At 37.8% G+C, this 20,719-nt stretch overlaps 1 protein-coding gene across 3 annotated transcripts; it reads left to right on the forward strand.

Annotated features, from left to right (window-relative positions):
• The first annotated feature begins 250 nt into the window (after nucleotides 1–250).
• LOC130711323 (ubiquitin-like-specific protease 1D) lies at nucleotides 251–20,719 on the forward strand. 3 transcript variants are annotated; one of them, XM_057560886.1, is made up of 14 exons: nucleotides 251–851; nucleotides 1,115–1,163; nucleotides 1,663–1,757; nucleotides 1,848–2,062; nucleotides 10,517–10,565; nucleotides 10,755–10,840; nucleotides 10,936–10,968; nucleotides 11,070–11,165; nucleotides 14,803–14,905; nucleotides 16,298–16,395; nucleotides 18,544–18,666; nucleotides 19,296–19,410; nucleotides 19,970–20,101; nucleotides 20,185–20,719. In XM_057560886.1, the coding sequence occupies exons 1-14, from the start codon at nucleotides 546–548 to the stop codon at nucleotides 20,359–20,361; spliced, it is 1,677 nt and encodes a 558-aa protein (XP_057416869.1). In that variant the 5' UTR covers nucleotides 251–545; the 3' UTR covers nucleotides 20,362–20,719. The 3 variants fall into 3 exon arrangements, with proteins under 3 accessions (XP_057416869.1, XP_057416870.1, XP_057416871.1); XM_057560887.1 differs by having other exon boundaries at nucleotides 1,115–1,142; XM_057560888.1 differs by having other exon boundaries at nucleotides 253–851; nucleotides 19,994–20,101.

A 20,719-nucleotide genomic window follows, 5' to 3' on the forward strand; every position in this document is an offset into this window, starting at 1 on the left:
GACGATTTTCGCAGGAAGGCAATAGTTGGGGGACCAAAAGTGCAATTAAGCCTTGATTTTTTTCCTAAAGGTATTCAAACCGTTCGAAATCATGAGACTAATTCCCGATATTCTAAAATTTTATTAAGTGGAAAGGCCCAATAAATCATTTTTGATACACACCCAGCTGAACCATTACAAACTTTGCTATACCTTAGGGCAGTATGTTGATTTTTGACATTTGTAATAAGAAAAATTTATATATTAAGAAGGAAATGATGATTCCCAAAATAATTATGTAGAAAGCAGACGAGAAGTGGAGGGCAGAAGCAGTGGAGAGAGAGAAAGAGAGTTCCCCACCACGAGTTGAGTTTGACGCACACAAATTAGCGCCGTCGAAGCTGATTGTGCGGCGTCAATTTTCGTCTTCAATCTCTCCCCTCTCTTCTCTTCTCTCTCAGTCTCAGACACACTCACAATTTGTTAGGGATTTAATTAGGATTACGAGTGAGTGAGTGAGTGAGTCACACACAAATTACACATAACAGTTAATTTCAATTCAATGCATGGAGGAACAACAGCAGCAGAAACGCCCTCTCAATATTGACTGGAACTCCCTCATCGACAACACGCCGCCGGCGGTGTTGGTGGTGGAGCCGCCGATGGCCTCCGATCAGCCGCCACACTCGGCCTCCTTTGGCGGCGGCCTCGACTCCCTCACAGATCACCAACTCAGGGAAAACATTGCCAGAAGGAAGAATACCTACCAAAATACAGGAAAAAACTTGCCCGACGGTGGTGCCAAACTTCTCTCCGCCATCGAACGATTCGAAGAAGAGCTCAGCCGCCGTGAAGCTAACCCTCGTCCCAAGGTTCTGCTTCTTCTTATGCCTAGCAAACAGTTTTTCCTATTTCTCTTCTTCTCTATTTTGGAGGAATTGATTTAGGTTGTTTTTCTGTTTTCATTTTTTGTGTGATAATCTGAACTACTTTTTTCAATTGTTGATTTCAAACATGCTTTTTTCTTCCACATTTCTTCAGTTCTGTGGCTGCATTGTACTTTTGGTTGCTTTGGTTTTGTTCTCAGTTTAATTGCTTATGTTGCTATGTTGCTTGGTATTCCTTTGTAGAACAGAAAGAGCAGAAGAAGGCCGAACAAGCAGGTACAAGCTCAGTTGCTGATGGTGAGCATGCAGCCGTGTAGCAATTTCTATTATCGGTGGACCTTGGAGTATTTAGGATTGCATTTGTTTTACTTGATAATGATTTAGGATTGAGTGGAGAGAAAAGAAATGGGTGGTTTGAAACTTGGAAGTAACTGTTGGTGCTAGTAGGGAACCTGATGGTATTATATGAATATGATTGCTACCAGAAAGAGGATATTGAAAATGGTTTCGAACTATATTTTAATGCAAATGTCCTTGTGGGGTTATGATAACGGTTACGGGCTTATCTATTAATTAATGATTCTTATGAAAACAAAGGAAAATATTGGGTATGGTTTACCACGTGTCATTTTTGTTCGCTCTTGGTCAAGATAGAAAAGTTTTGTCATTACTATTTACTAGATTAGGAATATCAACATTGGAAACACGGAGTTTAGCGCGATATTTCTGTTAAGCTGGCTGCCACGTGATTAAATTACTTGTTTGTTGGATACTAAGAGACTGAATGTTTTTGTAGGCGTGTCTTACGACTTGAGACACGAGAATGTGTCATCTCAAGCACAGCCACAATCCACTTTTGCATCTTGTTTTATGAAGAAAATTAAAGATGATGTAAGGTCCTTTGCATCATTAATTAAATGCCCTAGTTTTCCTTTCTATCTTCTCTGATATTAGTGTTTCTGACTTTAATTTACTAAGCAGAAGCAGAGTAATTTGAAACATTGCAACAGCCAGATAATACGTGACGATCGAGAACCTAAAGGAAGAAAGAGGCAGCGATCATCTTCAAGACAGTTTCCATTTCAATGCCCTAGCAGTCGTTCCAAGCGTGGTTATGATGATAAAATTTCAAGAGCAACTTCCGCTATCTCCCTGCAGAAACTTGACAGACACCTGTCAAGACGCTACCCAAAAGGGTACGGGAAAACATTTTCATTATGGTTTTCATTCCAATCCTTTAGAATGGTAACATTATCATATGATTTTGAGTTTAACTTATGCACTTCATTTAGTCATTTTCAATTGTTAGTTCACTTGACATATATCTTTTACTTTGCATAAACCTGATGTAGTGCATTTTTTATAGTATGCCAATTTACTAGATTTTCCCCAGGGTATCCTTCATTTCACTGGTTGTGTAGCCAGCCTTTTATATTCAGGGTAGGATCTATGTGTAATTTGGGGTACACAATGAAGGTTAGTCCATTCACCCAAAAGCACCGAGGGTTTTTTTATCTCCCTCCACTTGCTTCAATTGGAATTTGAACTTCGGACATCGAAAAGCCAATGCTTGACCTTTAACGCAATTCTTAAGGATTAAAGGTCCGTAAGTTTTAGATTTTGGTAAAACTGGTTTTGAAAGAATTGATTTTGAAATAATTGATGTTAAAAAGTTTGATTTGTGTTTGGGAATGATATTTAAATGTCTTTAAAAGAATTGATTTTGTTCGGATGGTAAAGCAAAATCACTTTTGAAGTAATTATGGATATGTATTGTGGGTCCCAATCCCATACATTGAATTTATTCAATTGAATGGAAAAGCTAAATTTTTTCATTTCTCTCAAAATCAATTCTATTCACCACGGAATTGGTTTTGAAAAGGGAAAAAGTTGCCAAACATTGTAGTTCCTGTACAAACCATACTTAACCTTGCAAATGGGATTTTGATAGGAAATAAACAGTCACTTTTCTAGTTGCTTTTGGCAGTCTGCAACTTCGCAATTATTGTTGAATACTCAGGGCTATTGTTAGTTGTTATAGATAATATTTGCAGAAGTTATAGGATTTGGTTCATTAGATGTAGAGGGAGGAAAAAGTAATCCTTAGAATTGTAGAATTACATTGATATGATGTGAATGATATGTTGGATATTATTATTGAAGACAAAATACTAATCCTTATTGATACCAGCACTCGACTCTTAATCTTAATCAAATAAGGAAACAAATCGTAATATATATGCAAATAGGGACTCCGTAAAATGAAAAATGTATGTGGACTCCACAAAACAAGACTTGGATAGTAGTAAACTTGGACAGAAGCTGGAGCCAAGCTGCATGTAGGACGTATCAAAATGTATGTGTGCTAGATTGCATTTTTGGGACAATAGCTGGGGTCAAACTGCACCTATGATACACTATGGCCAGACTGCAATTGAGACAAAATTTGAGTGCAGACCACAAATGGGAGAAAAGCTAGGGCCAAATGCACTTGGAACAGTGGGGGCCATAATTCATCTGGGGTAGCCATGTCCAAGTTAAAATTACATGTAATATCTAGGAGAAAAGCCAATGGAGGCTTGAAAGTCTACTGAAGTTGCTAGAAGGAGACACGATAGTGAGACTAACTAATCTAAGACTTCTGAGATAGGCGGTGGAAGCGGCAGGCAAGAAAACACACTATCAGAGAGAACTTGAGAAAGGATGGTAGAAACTTGTGCACGATAAGAGAGGAAAAAAAAGATTACGGTAGAGTTCTACCTTTTAGGGAGCTTGGCAACAAAATAGTGAGGGACAAGTTACAGAGGATATTACCACTCACATACCATGTTGTTGTTATAGGATATTGTCCTTTAAATATAGAGGGAGGAAAAGGAATACTTTAGAGTCATAAACCTAGTGAGAACCATACACAAAAGCTAGTTGTTGTAGTTGGAGAGCCAAAATATCATAAACTCCCACACTTGTAAATGTTGGTTGTGCACTAGCCCTTTGACTAATCCTGTGAGCACTGCAATGCTTGTGTCACCAAGTGCGCTGCCCGTTTGAAGCTGAGACACATGGTGAAAGGCTCAGATGCTAGTGTAAAAAAGGAAGTGCAGAAATGATAGAGATTTTATTACCAAAACACTGATTTTAGCCTTGAACCGTTGTGGAACAAGGATCATCAGTCATAACAACTGAAAGAGCAATATGTTTTCCTGCTTCTCTCCTGATAATCTACTTACGTAATAACTACCTACCGCTCAATTCCTTTGGTACCAATATACATGGATACCATCCCCTTGATCCTAAACTGACCCCCACTACAAATAACTGTCTCCACTACTATTAAACTGACTCCACTACTTATAACTACCTCTTAACCTCTCAGATGGGCTCCTCCCTATCCACCCCATTCCTTTTATGTTTCATGTAGTACTCTTTTGATTACTGGTCCGCTAGCATAATACAATTATATTGATATGAATGATATGTTGGATCATGGATGTTATTGTTCAAGACAAAACATTGGTCCTTATTTATACTAATACTTGACTCTTAATCATAATTAAAAAGGCAAACAAATCATGATAAATTAGGAAATATGGAAACTAATCCTGAGAGATAATCAATGTTACTTTAAATTACATTACGATACAATGAAAATATTATAAATTAATTTTCATATGTTTTAACAATATCTTTATCTCTTACCCTACAATTTAGGAGTTATCTTTGTTAGGGGTTTGTATTGTGATCCTTCAATGTTAATTAATAAGGGCTGAGAGTCTGAGACTGAGAAGAATTATCTCAGGCATTTTCAAGTATTGTAAAGAGTTCAAGTGCTATATTGGATGGCCAAAGGATGAATTATGAATACTTATGTCTGCTATTTTAGTGTCTCAGCTAATGGATATGGTTTATGTTTTATTTTTTTCTTGATTTTACGATTTCTCTTTTCCTTTAAATATTTTCAATGAGTGATGAGTGCATACTAAAAACAAGTATAGATATATATGTATATATATATATTTAGTGAGAGAAGGAGAGATTGATATGTGAAGTTAAATTGTGATGTATGATTATTTATCCTCAAATTAGTACTTTTATGATTTTCTCTGTCAGATTGAAGGTTAACTTATTATCTTAAACATTATCAATTGATCATCACCTGCTACAGAAAACTATTGATTAGATTTCCAATTCTTTACCCTTTTCTACTTACGCTGATTATGGTGGCCGATATGGTTTTAGCTTAGGCTCTTATGGGGTTTTGATGATAGTTTTATACCTAAAATACCTAAGTCTAGGTTTACAAAGGTATATACTAGGAAACATAAGGGAAGTAAGCCTTAGAAGGTTACTTCTAATATAGCTGCTTAGCTGTTATGCTGATGTCAGCAATACAATTCTGTTAGACAGCTAGCAATTAGTATAAATAGGGATTGGGTCATTCAGTTGAGGCAGTTTTTCAGTTGGTTAGGATTTGGGAGATTCTGGATCTCGAATTCCAGAGGCTAGGGTTCTTGTAGTGTTCTTGATTCTTCTGTGTAATTCCTGAGAATTCAACCTCAGAACTTGAGGATTGAGTCTCTGTTTTCTTCAATAAACCAGTAGCATTTCTGTGAGTTCATCAATTGGTATCAGAGCTCCATCCAGGAGCTGTGGTACCATTCTATGGTTGCTAGTAGAATGGAGTCTCGTGTTGATGCAATCGAGAGACTCATCGAGTTGATGAGTCGCGACAGAGAAGAGGATCGTCGAATTCGAGAGGAAGAGCGCCGGGAGCGCGCGATTGAGCGCGAGAGAACTGAGGAGCGGTTTCGCGCATTGGAGAAGATTGTGGAGAATCTTGCTGCGAAGAGTGACGGTGAGAAAGGGAGCGAAGAACGCACAGGGAAATTTCATCGCAGAACAGGGGAGGAGAAAACGATCGAAGGAACAGTGAGTGAAGGTGATGTTCAAGGAGATACAGTGAATGAGTTGCGTTCTGAGGTTTCTCACACTGAGCGATGGAGGAAATTGGAGATTCCAGTTTTCCAAGGAGATGAAGATGCCTATAGTTGGATTCAGAAATTGGAAAGGTACTTCAAGCTTAAGGGAGCTACTGAAGAAGAAAAGGTCCAAGCAATTATGGTTGCATTGGATGGAAAAGCACTTAGCTGGTATCAATGGTGGGAAACCAGCAACACTGCCACAACTTGGGACAAGTTCAAGGAAGCACTGCTAGCCAGGTTCCAACTTGCAGCAGCTTCAAATCCTTTTGCAGCAATCTTGGCACTCAAGCAAGAAGGGAGTGTAGAGGAGTTTGTGGAGCAGTTTGAAAGGTTTGCAGGAATGCTGAGAGGAGTGGGTGAAGAAAACTTCATGGACATATTTGTCAATGGCTTAAAGGAGGAGATTTCAGCAGAAATCAAGCTCTATGAACCTGACACACTAGCTGCTATGGTAAGGAAGGCTTTGATGGTGGAAAAGAAGAATATGGCAGTGAGCAAAGCTGGAACCAATGGTTCTGCCAGGTATAATAACTCCTACAAGTCCAATTTTAAACCTTCAACTTATCATAAAACTGTTACAGTTGAATCTGGTGTGAAGAGTGGAGGAAATTCAGTAACACAGGGGTCAAATTCCTCTAGTGGAAGTGTTAATGACAAGTCTGTTAATAAAACACATAGAGGCAACCCATTTAGGAGGCTAACAAGTGAGGAGATGAGGGAAAAGATTAGGAAAGGAGAATGTTTCAGGTGTGAGGAGAAGTTTGGTCAGAATCATGTGTGCAAAAACAAGCAATTTAGAGTCATGTTGCTGGCTGAGGGGGAAGAGGGAGCTGATATGGAGGAATATGAGTTGTTGCTCGAAAATTCAGAAGAGGTGTTGGAGTACAAGCATCTCTCATTGCTCAGTATACAGGGAATTTCCACAAGAAAGTCCCTCAAGGTGTGGGGAGGGTTGTTGGGAACCAGAATTATAGTTCTTGTAGATTGTGGGGCAACTCATAACTTCATTTCAGGAGCTATAGCTAGGAAATTGGGACTTGTTGTCACCACTACTTCCACATACACTGTAGAGGTTGGGGATGGGCATAAGGTGGAGGGAAAAGGAGTTTGCAAACAGGTAAGAATTCAGATACAAGGCATAGAAGTGGTTCAGGACTTCTATCTTTTTGATTTGAAAGGAGTAGATGTGGTTTTGGGGCTGGAATGGCTCGCTGGGTTGGGAGATATTAAGGCCAACTTTGAGAAGCTCACCCTGCAATTCAAGTTAGGAAACCAGAAAGTGAAGTTAAGAGGGGAACCTGAGCTTTTGAAGAAAAAGGTATCCATGAACTCTTTTGTCAAAACAATACAGCAGCAAGGGGAGGGATATATGTTACATTACCAGCTGCTAGAGAAAGAAGAAGCAGTTGCTGAGGAGACACCAGCTGAATTAAAGACAGTTTTGCAGCAATTCCCTACTTTGTTTGCCTCTCCTACAGAGTTACCTCCTAATAGAAGGCATGATCATGCCATACACCTGAAAGAGGGGGCTCAAATTCCTAATATCAGGCCTTATAGATATCCCCATTATCAAAAGAATGAGATAGAAAAGCTTGTAGCTGAGATGTTGAATGCAGGCATAATAAGGCCTAGCATTAGTCCTTATTCCAGCCCGGTGATCTTGGTTCGGAAGAAGGATGGAAGCTGGAGATTTTGTGTGGATTACAGGGCATTAAATAAGGTGACAGTGCCCAATAAATTTCCTATTCCTGTGATAGATGAGCTGTTGGATGAGATTGGCCCAGCTAGGGTGTTTTCCAAGATAGACCTGAAATCTGGTTACCACCAAATCATGATGAAGGCTGAGGATGTAGAGAAGACAGCATTTAGGACTCATGAAGGGCATTATGAATTCATAGTAATGCCTTTTGGACTAACTAATGCTCCTTCCACTTTCCAAGCACTAATGAATGAGGTTCTGAGGCCAGTCTTAAGGAAGTATGCTTTGGTTTTCTTTGATGACATATTGGTTTACAGCCTCACTATGGAAGAACATGTTTTTCACCTCACTCAAGTACTACAATTGATGGAGCAGCAAGATCTAAAGATCAATGGAAAGAAAAGTGTGTTTGGCAGGCAACAAATTGAGTATTTGGGCCATATACTCTCTGCTGGAACAGTAGCTGCTGACCCAAAGAAACTTGAGGCAATGTGGATGTGGCCAGTACCTAAGGATTTGAAGAGTTTAAGAGGCTTCCTAGGACTCACTGGATATTACAGGAGATTTGTAAGGGATTATGGCAAAATTGCCAGGCCATTGACTCAGTTACTCAAGAAAGACAGCTTCTTATGGGGAGCAGATCCACAAAAGGCTTTTGAAGCCTTGAAGCAAGCTCTCACTGAATTACCTTCCCTTGCTGTTCCAGATTTTTCCAAGGTATTTGTCCTGGAAACTGATGCATCTGGAACTGGTTTAGGGGCAGTTTTATCTCAAGAAGGCAAACCTTTGGCTTTTTGGAGTGCAACCTTATCTGATAGGAGTCAGGCCAAGTCAGTTTATGTGAGAGAATTGATGGCTGTGGTGAGAGCTGTTCAGAGATGGAGGCATTATCTCATGGGTAGGCATTTTATAATCAGAACTGATCAAAAGAGTCTTAAGTTCCTTACTGAACAACAAGTGCTGGGGGAGGAACAGTTTAAATGGATTTCCAAACTGGCTGGTTATGATTTTGAGATTCAATACAAGCCTGGGAAGGACAATTCAGCAGCAGATGCAATGTCCAGGAGAAGTTCTTATTGCGCACTATCAGTCATTAAGGTTAATGATCTAGAGGAATGGCAAGCTGAACTCATGCAAGATGATAAATTACAGGCTATTATGCAGGATTTGATTGTGGATCCTGATTCTCATAGGGGATACACCTTGAGAGACCACAGATTGTATTACAAAGGCAAGTTGGTTTTGCCTAAACTCTCTAACAAGATTCCTATCTTGTGCAAGGAATTCCATGCTTCTTTGGTTGGAGGACATTCTGGTTTTTTCAGAACTTATAGGAGGTTGGCTGCAGTGGTTTATTGGGAGGGAATGAAAGGGGACATCAAGGATTTTGTGGCTCAATGTGAAGTTTGTCAGCAGAACAAGGTTGATAACTTGTCTCCTGCAGGATTACTTCAACCCTTGCCTATTCCCACTCAAGTGTGGACAGATGTGTCCATGGACTTCATTGGTGGGCTTCCTAAGTCTAAAGGGAAGGACACTATCTTAGTGGTGGTGGATAGGTTGACAAAGTATGCACATTTTGTTCCTCTCAGTCACCCCTACACAGCTCCTGATGTAGCTGCTGCCTTCTTACAAGAAGTGGTGAGACTTCATGGTTTTCCTACTACTATTGTTTCTGATAGGGATTCAGTTTTCCTGAGTAGCTTCTGGAAAGAATTGTTTAGACTTTCAGGGACTAAACTGAAGTATAGCTCTGCCTATCATCCCCAAACTGATGGCCAGACAGAAGTTGTGAATAGATGCCTTGAAGTTTATCTTAGATGCTTGACTGGCTCTAGACCAAAACAGTGGGTTACTTGCTTACCTTGGGCTGAGTTTTGGTTTAATAGCAACTACAATAGGTCTACAAAAATGTCTCCTTTTCAGGCTCTTTATGGGAGGGACCCCCCTTTGCTACTCCATGGCACTACAATTCCTTCTAAGTTGGAGGCTGTGAATGTGTTACAAGCTGACAGGGATGAACTATTAGGGGATTTGAGAGCTAATCTTTTGAAGTCCCAAGACATGATGAGGAAATTTGCTAACAAATCAAGGAGGGATGTTGAATATCAAGTGGGGGACTTGGTTTATCTCAAGCTTCAGCCCTATAGAAGAAGATCCCTAGCTAAGAAGCTTAATGAGAAGCTCAGTCCTAGGTTTTATGGCCCTTTTCCTGTGGCTGCTAGGATTGGTACTGTTGCTTATAGATTGGATTTGCCTCCTACCAGTCGCATACATCCAGTTTTCCATGTCTCCTTACTCAAGAAAGCAATTGGTACTGGTTTCCAAGTTCAGGACTTGCCTCCTGTTTTGACTGAGGACCATGAGCTGCTGGTTGAACCGGAGGAAGTGCTTGCTGTCAGAGAATTAACCCAGGGAGTTGTGGAAGTGCTTATTCAGTGGCAGTCCCTTCCTGCTTGTGAGAATAGCTGGGAATCAGCTGAGAAGATTCATGAAGCTTTTCCCACCTTTCCCCTTGAGGACAAGGTGGTACTTCTGGGGGGGGTATTGATGATAGTTTTATACCTAAAATACCTAAGTCTAGGTTTACAAAGGTATATACTAGGAAACATAAGGGAAGTAAGCCTTAGAAGGTTACTTCTAATATAGCTGCTTAGCTGTTATGCTGATGTCAGCAATACAATTCTGTTAGACAGCTAGCAATTAGTATAAATAGGGATTGGGTCATTCAGTTGAGGCAGTTTTTCAGTTGGTTAGGATTTGGGAGATTCTGGATCTCGAATTCCAGAGGCTAGGGTTCTTGTAGTGTTCTTGATTCTTCTGTGTAATTCCTGAGAATTCAACCTCAGAACTTGAGGATTGAGTCTCTGTTTTCTTCAATAAACCAGTAGCATTTCTGTGAGTTCATCAGGTTTTCTGAGCGCATAAATTCATAATGTTGGATTCTTAATTTCTTTCTCCCCACCTCGTAGGAAGGATGCTTTTCAGACAATGCAATCAGATGGCTCAAGGTCCAGGAATGTATGTCCACATTTTCTGATTTATCCATTCATCTTTTGTTGTTAGCTTTTAACCTTTAGCAGTTGTAACTTGTAATTGTTAGTTAGACAAGCCCTAATTTGATCAGTAGTCTGTTGATGATTTAAGACATCATTTTTGCTTTACTAATTACTTACTAGTGATAAGTTATATATGACCTGTTTTGAACAGGGTCAGCCCATTGTTCTTGACGATGATGACGATGACGATGATGAACCTCTTATTTTGGAGAACACAGAAAATAAACTTTCTGAATAGTAAGAGAGTTTGATTGCTTTTCTTTCTTTATCTATTTATTTATATATTTCATCTTTGGTAATATGACTGAAATTCTTTACGTGTCTCTTTTCAGCTTGAAAGAAGCTAAGATCTATTTTCCATCAAGGTACTTCTAAACAGTAATACTAGAACACCGTCCTTTAACTGTATTTTGCCGTGTCTAATGCATGATGTATGATCTAATAACTTTCCTTTATGATGGCACAGAGATGATCCAGAGTGTGTAGAAATTTGTTACAAAGACACAGATTGCCTTGCCCCTGAAGGCTATTTATCATCAACTATTATGAACTTCTACATACGGTAAGTTATTTAGGCCTCTTCCCCCTTGCATCACCCCTTTAATTATTATTTTTTTTGTTACAAAAAATTTAGGGTGAGGGCATGCTGCCCCAGTCCAAGGCAGGGAAAGCTGCGGGGCTCCCTCGACACACCGTGTACATGGGCCCGACTTCCACCTCCCTTGACGTCAAGGTCTGGTGGTTTAGCCGATGGCCGTTTGGCCTCCCATCTTGACCGAAGAGGACACCACTCTATTTCGTTCTCTCTCTCTTTGCCGTTGGTGCTCGACGCATGACGGCCAACTCCTCCGTTGTCGTTGCCCACAAAGCCTTGCAGTTCGGTTGTTTCGCCCAAGGACGTTTGGCGATTTCCGGCATGCAAACAGCCGTGTTTGGCAAGTTTTCCCGCGATCAATCTGTCTTCTCCAGCCTGCAAAGAACTGCGTGTAGCGGCTTCCACAGTGGCCGCATGATGGTTTCTGTCGGCCTGGCTTTTGCATCAGGTTGAAAGGTTTCACTCTTCCTCCGCTGCTTCAAGATTGAAAGGTTTCGGTTGGTTAGCCATCACTGCAACCTCCGATTTCCCCTGAATTGCCTTTACTGCCACTATCTTCGAATTCTTCGACGCGGCCTTAGATTCTCTCTGCGATGCCTCCACTGCTCTCGTTACTTGTTCCTTCTTCTGTCTTCGCTCGTTGAATTCTCTTATCTGTTCTCTAATTGACATGAGTTCCCTTCTACTCTCTGCGATTTCTTGCTGCAACTTCTGCAATATTTTCTTTTCCTCTGGTGAGAACAGATTCACAAAATCTCCAGTCATCTGCTTCTTGTTGATCTTTTACAGTAGGATCTTCTTGGCCAGGGCACCTTAATCAGTGCTCTGATACCAATGATATAACCCAGAAAATATGGAAGTATTATTGATGAAAACCCTAATTCCCAATCTGGGAATTAGAGAGAGATTACAAGAGAGAGACCCAACAGTCTCCCTATACCCAAATCCCAATTGCTCTCCAAAATACAAAGCATGACCAACTCACTCTAACTCCTTCTTATTAATAGGCAACAAGCCTCATTAACTCTTTAACTAACCTTCTAACAAACTACTAACCCTTCTAAGCTAAACTAACTACTAACCGTGAGTACCTACCAAGATGAAACAAGTAGATTCAAATCAGTCACTATCTGTGTGGAAATGAAATCATGTGAGGTTCCACAATCAACAAGTCCTACCACCTTTCTTCCTCCCATTTCTCCCTATACTTCGAGTGACGTTTTAGTAGTTAGCCTATACTATGCATGGAAAGTTGTGCCTCACCTCCCTCTTTTACAATGATAGGATTTACATCCCTTTCTTTTTCAGAATTTTCTTTTTCTTCTTCCCCATTAGCATCATCTGATGTTGCTTGTTCTTGCAATGATGATTAGGGCCAAACTTCTCGCATCGGAAGCATTTTCCTTTTCTTAGCTTTTCTTGTAACTCAGCTTCTGTCAAACACTTGAGTCCACTATTTTCACTTTTATTAGCCAAAGAAGTTTTACCTCCCTTTGCCCCCTGGCTTAGGATTCTGCTCCACTGAGGCATTGTGCCCTTTATGGGATTATTCCTAGTTTAATGGAACAACTGAGGATTTGATAATGCAACGGTGACTGGTGAACCAGAGTGATGTTCCTACTCTTAGGGTGAAAAGTTCAGCCAAACTGAGCGCTGTTGGTTTGCGAAAAGGCAATACTCAAGTTTGGCTAATTTATTTAAACGAAATAAATTTAAAGCTTGCACTTGGCTTGTTTAAAAGATGAAGCTTGAGTTTGGCTAGTTGTGTGGCTTTGATTTGTTTCTTTCCCATAATCAAATCTCTTCGTGAAGTATTTTTAAGATTATTAATTTAGTATTTTGTTGGCATTTTTATGATAGAAGATGAAATGAACAATAGAAAGAGAAATAGGGTAAAAGAATCTTGAACATAAAATTAGGTAATTAACTTTCTCTAGATAGAACTAAAATGCCACCACCACCAACAACAATTTTTCGCATTAGATGAGGTCAGCTACATGAATTCAAAGAATGGCATGACATCATGTCCTATCATGGATCATGTATAATGATTGACTATTAAACTCAAATCCTTCTTAATGCTTTGATGCAAAGTTTTCCTTAGTTTCTCTCGTCCTTTGACTATTATACCATTTTCCATCTAGTGTACCTTACTGCTCTGTTTGGATGTAGAGATGAAAATTAGTGGAAGGAATATAAGTGGAAAATGAAAAAATATAAGTGGAAAATGAAATGATTTTTTAGTTGTTTGGATTGAGTGAAAAATAAGAGAAAATAAATGGAAAAGTAAGAGAAAGGAGAATGAGTATATTAAGGAATTACTATTTTATCATTTTACTTATATATAAGATATACATGTTTAATTTTTAATATATAATTAAACCTAGTATAAATATTTATGTTTATAATTTTAGTCTTACTCTTTATGCATAATATAATATAAATATTTATTTTTGTCTAACAAACTAAAAGACACGGTCAGTAATAACTAATATATGATATAAGCCAGACCACCAAAATTAAAGTTTAGTTTTGGAAGAGTGTAAAAATGTTGGCAAGATTCATGTTTTCTTGTGTGAGGAGTGAGGAAAACTGATGTTACTGTAGAGGGACGGTTTCCCCTTCCATCATATGTCGGTGAGTATCCAAAACACACAAACCTTTCTTTTTCCTGCTGCAATCCATCCTTCCATTATTCTTCCTATGAAAATTTTGATACAAACATACCGTACATGTTTGTATGTCCCGACCTCAACAATTGCCTAAACCTTAGGTGAGGATTTGGCTCCTATAAAGTGAGCCGACTCACTTTAAAGGGTAAAGTAAGTCATCATGCCATTAATAGTGATTACCTAATTTGAAAAGTCAATAAATTAAAAACAACTCCATTAATAGTGATTACCTAATTTGAAAAGTCAATAAATTAAAAACAACTCAATCAATGGTGTGATGACTTACTTTAGTGGACTACCTTAGAGGAGTGAGTGGACTCACTCTAGAGGAGCCGGACCCTTTTGGTGAGTTTACCATATTTTACACAGTAGGTACTTTCCCAACTTTCTCTATAATACTTTCATTTCTAATCCTATCTTGTCTTGTGTGATCATTAACTGGTCATAAATTGTTATCTGTAACAGTAAGCTCACTTTCCTGTTGGGTCTTAACCACTCTCGATACAATTATATAATAAAAAATATTATTATTTATACCAATTGTCTCCTATATAGATTTCTCTCTTATCCCCCCTCTCTAAACAGTCACATGACCTATTCACAAGCTTTTAATTGAGCTTAAAGCCAAGCTCGAGCTTGGTTGTTTAATAAAACAAATGAGTTTCATCTAGCATTTAATTAACTGAGCTTGTTTCATGAATAGCTGAACTTATTTACTCCAATCAACTCTTATTATCTATTGAACTTATCATGTCATTGTTTTATTTTTGTCCCTTTAGAATAGTCATGCTAAAAACTTTAATCATACTGCAGTACAGCTAAAAAACTAGTTTGCATGTTTAGTTTCCAGAAGAGAATATAAATGGAAAAGTCGACTTATTTTGCATGTTTAGTTTTTTAGCTCTCTACTTATGACATTTTTAATTGGTTAGATATTTGCAGCAGCAAGCATCTTTGACAAATAGTTCTTTATCTGACTACCATTTCTTCAATACATATTTCTACAAGAAGCTCAAAGAAGCTGTTTCCTGCAAGGTACTTAACCATCTTCCTTCAAATTTATGGCTGTATTAATGCGGACGCACGGAGATTATTTTCTATCAGTGCACAGGCTCCTTAACTTAATGATATAATGCATTGCTGATTGTTTGATCTCAAACATTTAAGCCCTTTGCCTTTTGACTGATTTGACTAATAGTTGATAAGTTAATGGTTCCGTTTTTGTGTTTCTAGACTTGTTTTGGGTTATAATTTTGAAGGTACATTTTGAGGTAAGGTAATTCATCACCATACACATGAAAATTGCTAATAGCTAACCCATTCTGTTTGGGCACATTATTGTATCGGTTGTCTTCATCTTGCGCAGTTATTGCGCAGGTCATGTTTTTGTTTTCAACGGTACACATTCTTGTATCTGTTATCTTCATCTTGCACAGTTAATTGTTCAGAAATCAAAACTATGGTTAGTGCCCGAAGAGGATGTCATATCCTATGGAAAAGGACGACACAACAACTCTTGGACTCAGATTCTAGTCCAGTTTCCCCTTAACGCTGGGGACCAACATTGGAATCGTTTCATGAAAAAGTGTTTCATGAAAAAGTGGCATGACTGGCATCCATGAAAACATAGACTCGACGACTCTGGGGATGACAACACTTCAGCTAGCTTTTTGGGTTGAGTTATTTCTAGCCTAATTCAAGATGGTATCAGAGTCTATCCTAGATCTGACATTAAAATAAGTTGTACAATCGATGTAATAAAAAAAAGTGCTCAAATAAAAACTCAAAAATATTAAAATAAGTTGTACAATCGATGTCCAGTCTTGGGTGTGAGGTGTGTTTTGAGATCAGTGTTATCAAATATCCTCCATGGTGGAATATCATGGCGGGTTTTTGGTTCTCCACCATGGCTGATATCCCGCCATAATTTGCCATATTCCACCATAATCCGCCATCATTATTTGTCAAATATGACATGTTTTTGGCTCTCCGCCATTGACAACATTGATTGAGATTCCATATCAACTAGAGATTGGCACATATAATGCTTATAGATGCTTGGGCAATCCTTACCTAAGAAGCTAGTTTTTTGGGTTGAGTTAGGTACTGAAATTCAAGAATAATGACATGAATGTGTATGCGTATATTTCTAATATTAAAGGTGAACCTGATGCTCTAAACTCCTGCATGGTAGGGTCTAGAAAAGTGTTGGACCCATTGTGGGTTATAAAACAATTTATTTAACATTTGAATAGTTAGTAATGTAACAGGGGGCAAAAAATTTATGAAAATCTGAGGTGGGTTCTTGATTCATCATTAAAGATGCTTTTGTTGTCAAAGTTAATTCCTCCTCCTATCTCCCTCACATTCCCTTTGTACTTTATTTGGTATATGCTGCTCTAATTTATTTTCCATTGTAATATCTAGCAAAGTGACAGAGAGACAATCTTTGTGAAGTTCAGAAGGTGGTGGAAGGGTGTAAATATTTTTCAGAAGGCATATGTTTTGATTCCAATACATGAGGAGTAAGTTTTCTTGTTAGAATTGAAATTTCTTATGTAAATAATTCTTCTTAATGGTGGGAAATTCTTTTTCCTTAGAATTAGTTTACTATCTGAAGAAAATACTATTCACATGTTAGAAAAAACCATCCTTGTGAAGAAACATTTGTCCTTGTTTAAATACTTCAGCTAGTACTACCCCTCTTGTTTGATATTTGAATTTTAATGAAATTACATTAAAAAAATTGTTTAATTAATGGCCTGTTTGGTTTCCATATCACTGTTTTCTGCTTTTGACGTTTTATAATGGAAAAGAAACATTTTATTTTCATTGTTTGCTTCACAAACTTTGAGAATAGGAAATAAAGTGAAAAAATGTTTCCTTTTTGTAATTAAGTTTGAAAACAGAATATGAAAACAAATAATGAAAGTGAAAACATAACTGAAATAATGAGCAACATTTGGTTACAGTTGCGCATGCTAGTGATGGAAATCCACAAATGAAACATTCTAACCTTATTGTGCATTTGCATTCATCTACTATGTACAAATAAATCATTGGAGAATTAACATCTCCCCCCTCCACCCCACCCCCCCCCCCTCTCCGCAATAAAATCCATAAGCAATAATAAAAATAAACTGAATGATCTGGGGTAATCTATGAAGCATGGAAACTTCTTGATGTGTTAGAGTGTTAGGCACGTATCCAATATTGGCACGTATACAACACTTCTCCGCAATAAAATCCTTAAGCAATAATAGAGTGTTTATTGACATAGACACACAGCAGACACTTCTTGGACACTTAGCCAACACTTAACATTTAGCACTTGGAGGACAATACTCGTACAAAATTTTATTTTGCTTTATAAATAACTTCAAGAAAAGTACCTTAAAATGAAAATAAATTGGTTAAAACCTGAAACAATGTTAAGAAATGTCTCTGACACTCTTCATTGGAATGATGCTCACTTCTCCATTCACTCATGTACCCCGGCACATGTAGGGCATATCAAGTTAAAACACAAGTGGGAGGAGCAAATGTTGACCATACAACCTCTAATGTTCCCAACTCATGCACTTCCTGTGTAAATACGAACAAAGACATGCACATCTACATATGTACTTGCATGTGCGGTGTTCTAGTGTCCTGTATTTTAGATACTGTCCGTTTCTGTTTATTCGTGTTCATGTTATGTCTGGTGTTTGTGTCCATGCTTCACATGTACATTATATATGGAAAAAAGTTCATTTTTAGTTGTAAATATGTATATGTATTGTTGGAAAGTTGTCAGTTTTTAAGATAAAGGTGGCTTTTAATGAAAAGGCCATTTAATAATTTAAATAAGGAAAGGGTTGCTGCTTAAGGCATTCAGTGACCTGCTAGGTGTTTTCTGCATAGTCATTCAAATTCATTTCTGGTAGTCATTAAGCAAACACCAGTACATCATTTTTGCTATGCTAGGGACGACTCTGATTAACTAAGATCTGGTTGGATCACCATTTTCAATGTGATTTGGTCTTCTTAACTTTAAAATTTAGTATTGCTGGAAAAACAAAAGATGAAGAATAGGAATGAGGATAAACAAAAATCAAATTATATAAAGCAAGGGCACATTTTTCAGGAATCTCTGGCTGAAATCAAATTTCTCCTGGGGTGTGATCATTTTGTTTGTTTGCATTAGTTAGCTCATGGTTAGGCGGGCTTTTTGTGGATGCTCTAAGGGATTGGTATCCTCTGTTAGATTTTTTTTTGGCATATACTTTCTAAGTATCACTTATTCCTTACAGTATTATTCATATAGGAAGAAATATTGGGTGCAGAAAATCTGGTAAGCAGAACAAATTAAAGATGTGGGTTGTTTAAATGTAAACTTCTATACTATTTTTATGCTTGTATTTTAGTTCAAATTAGAATTTTTTTAAGACATTTTTCTTTTATTATCTTTGGGAAATAAATAAAATCCTCACGACCAAGAAGTACTGAATTGTCTTTCTCTATTCAGATAGACCCTTGAAAGGAGAAGGGACGACCTTAATTGTAAAGAAAATAGAATTTCCATGATGATGGCAAAACCCTCTGATATTATTTGCACTTCCTGCACAATATTTATATTTTATCTGCCTCTACTATTTCTGGGTTTATTGCTTACAATTATTTCATGTATTCAGTCTTCATTGGAGCTTGATCATTATTTGTATCCCGGACAAAGGAGATGAATCGGGGCCAATCATACTTCATTTGGATTCTTTGGGTCTTCACTCTAGTCAATCAGTTTTTGACAATATTAAAAGGTGAGACTCAGAAATGTTTGTTATGATCGTATCCCATTAACAATGTGGCATATCCACTCCATCCATGATCTGGTGATTAGCTCTTGAAAGTATCTTGCCACTTCATCAAAATGTTTTGGTATAATTTCTTGACATTGGTTTAGGAGGGTTGGCAAGATTGATATCTGTTTTTCTAAAAAGAAATCATGATGAGGGTTATAAGCAGCAGATATGATCAAGTGTTTGTAAGCACCTAATTTGATGAAGTCATTGTATTTAAGAAGAATCATGTTGTGGTTTGATTTACCATTTGTATTGAAGTATTTGGGTATATCTCAATATATATTTTGTTAATGGAAATAACAGAAGTCTATATATTTGTAACCTTACTTTAGATTTGGCAATGGGCATTTGTCGTTTTACATATTATTAGAAATATAATTTAAAACCATTCATGTGTCTTCACCCAACAACTTAAGCTTTTGGGGTGTTTGATACATGACATGGTATCAAAGCATCTATGACTAAGTGGTCTAGAGTTCGATCATCCCTAGTCCACTCTGTTAGTTCATTTGTTTTGCCATGTTCTGATTGACTTCTTCCAGGCATTTATCATTAATGTAAACATGATATGAAATTATGCTCTGCAGCTATCTGATTGAAGAAAAGAAATATATGGATCGAGATTGTGTCTACTCAGATGTTTCAATTGCGGACAGGATATGGAAGTGCCTTTCTCGTAGAATTGAAGCTCAAGTCATCACGGTAATTGTGCTCTAAATCTAGAATCAGGTGCTATTTATAGTGTTTTTTTGTTTTAAACCCATGGTTCCTTAAGCCACATTAGACCTCGACTGATACAAGTCAAGCCAGATGGTGCCATTGATCATTTGATATACTATGATAGTAGTTTGAAGATGATATATCTTATTTTCATAATTTGTTCTTCAAAATGAATGCTAGACCTTTAGAATATGCAGCAAATCATACCACTTATATAGATTGTTGCTATCCATGATAAAGTAGATTGCTGATAGCGTCATTCCTGAGACTTTCTCTGAGTGATCACTTTTGTAGGAGTGAAATCCTTCTTTGGAACCTTGTTTGGTGAACAGCCATAAAACCAAGTTCTGTCAGCTTCAAGAAAAAGCTCTTTTAACCTTTGTGCTTTTAGGTCATAACCTTAAAACACTCCAGCTCATTGAAGTTAGGTTCTTAAAAATTGATGCTAAAAACAAACAGAAAAATTTTATGCAGGTGTTTCAGTAATCATAGTGATGATTTTTCTTCAATTTTGAAATTTGTGGGATTTTAATTACTACAGATTGTGTTGCACTTTACCCACCAGGTCCCCCAACAGAAGAACGAGTATGATTGTGGTCTTTTTGTATTGTACTTCATTAAGCGTTTCATGGAAGAGGCGCCGGAAAGACTGAAAAAGAAAGATTTAGATATGGTATGGTATTACATGTTTTACTTTTTTAGTATGATTTCATCTCAAGCAATGGGTTTTATTGATTGATAATAATCAATTTACAGTTTAGCAAGCGATGGTTCAGACCTGAAGAGGCATCCAGTTTGAGAGTGAAAATCAAGAAATTGCTTATAGAAGAACTACAAAATTCAATTAGCCATAATTGTATCTCAGAATCTTCTCCAGCATCTTCTGGCAATGCAACCGAAGGGGTTGAGACTGCCCAGGATTCTTTGACCTAATATAGCAATATGAATTGCAATGCTGGTATCATTGGTTGATGAACTGTTGATAGTTGATATAGTTGGTGCCCATGTTTTTTGCCCGTGTACAGTACAGCCATGGAGCTGGTAGTTTTGGGATGTAGAGTTTCCTATGGCCTGGTAAATAGTCCAACTGATACAAGAAAGGTTATGCCGTGCGGAAATAACAATTTGCTTGTCCAGTTTCTAACCATTACTTGTGGGTTAGCAGTTGCTTCTAACTATATAGTAGGAAATAGTACAGAGCTGATGACAAGACTTGAAGGTGAATCTAGGAGAAACTGTGTACTTGAATCATTAAATGTTGGCAATTTCAATTGAAGTTATTTTAGTTCCA

This window comes from Lotus japonicus, chromosome 4 (genome assembly GCF_012489685.1).
Source record: "Lotus japonicus ecotype B-129 chromosome 4, LjGifu_v1.2".
Lineage (NCBI taxonomy): Eukaryota > Viridiplantae > Streptophyta > Magnoliopsida > Fabales > Fabaceae > Lotus > Lotus japonicus.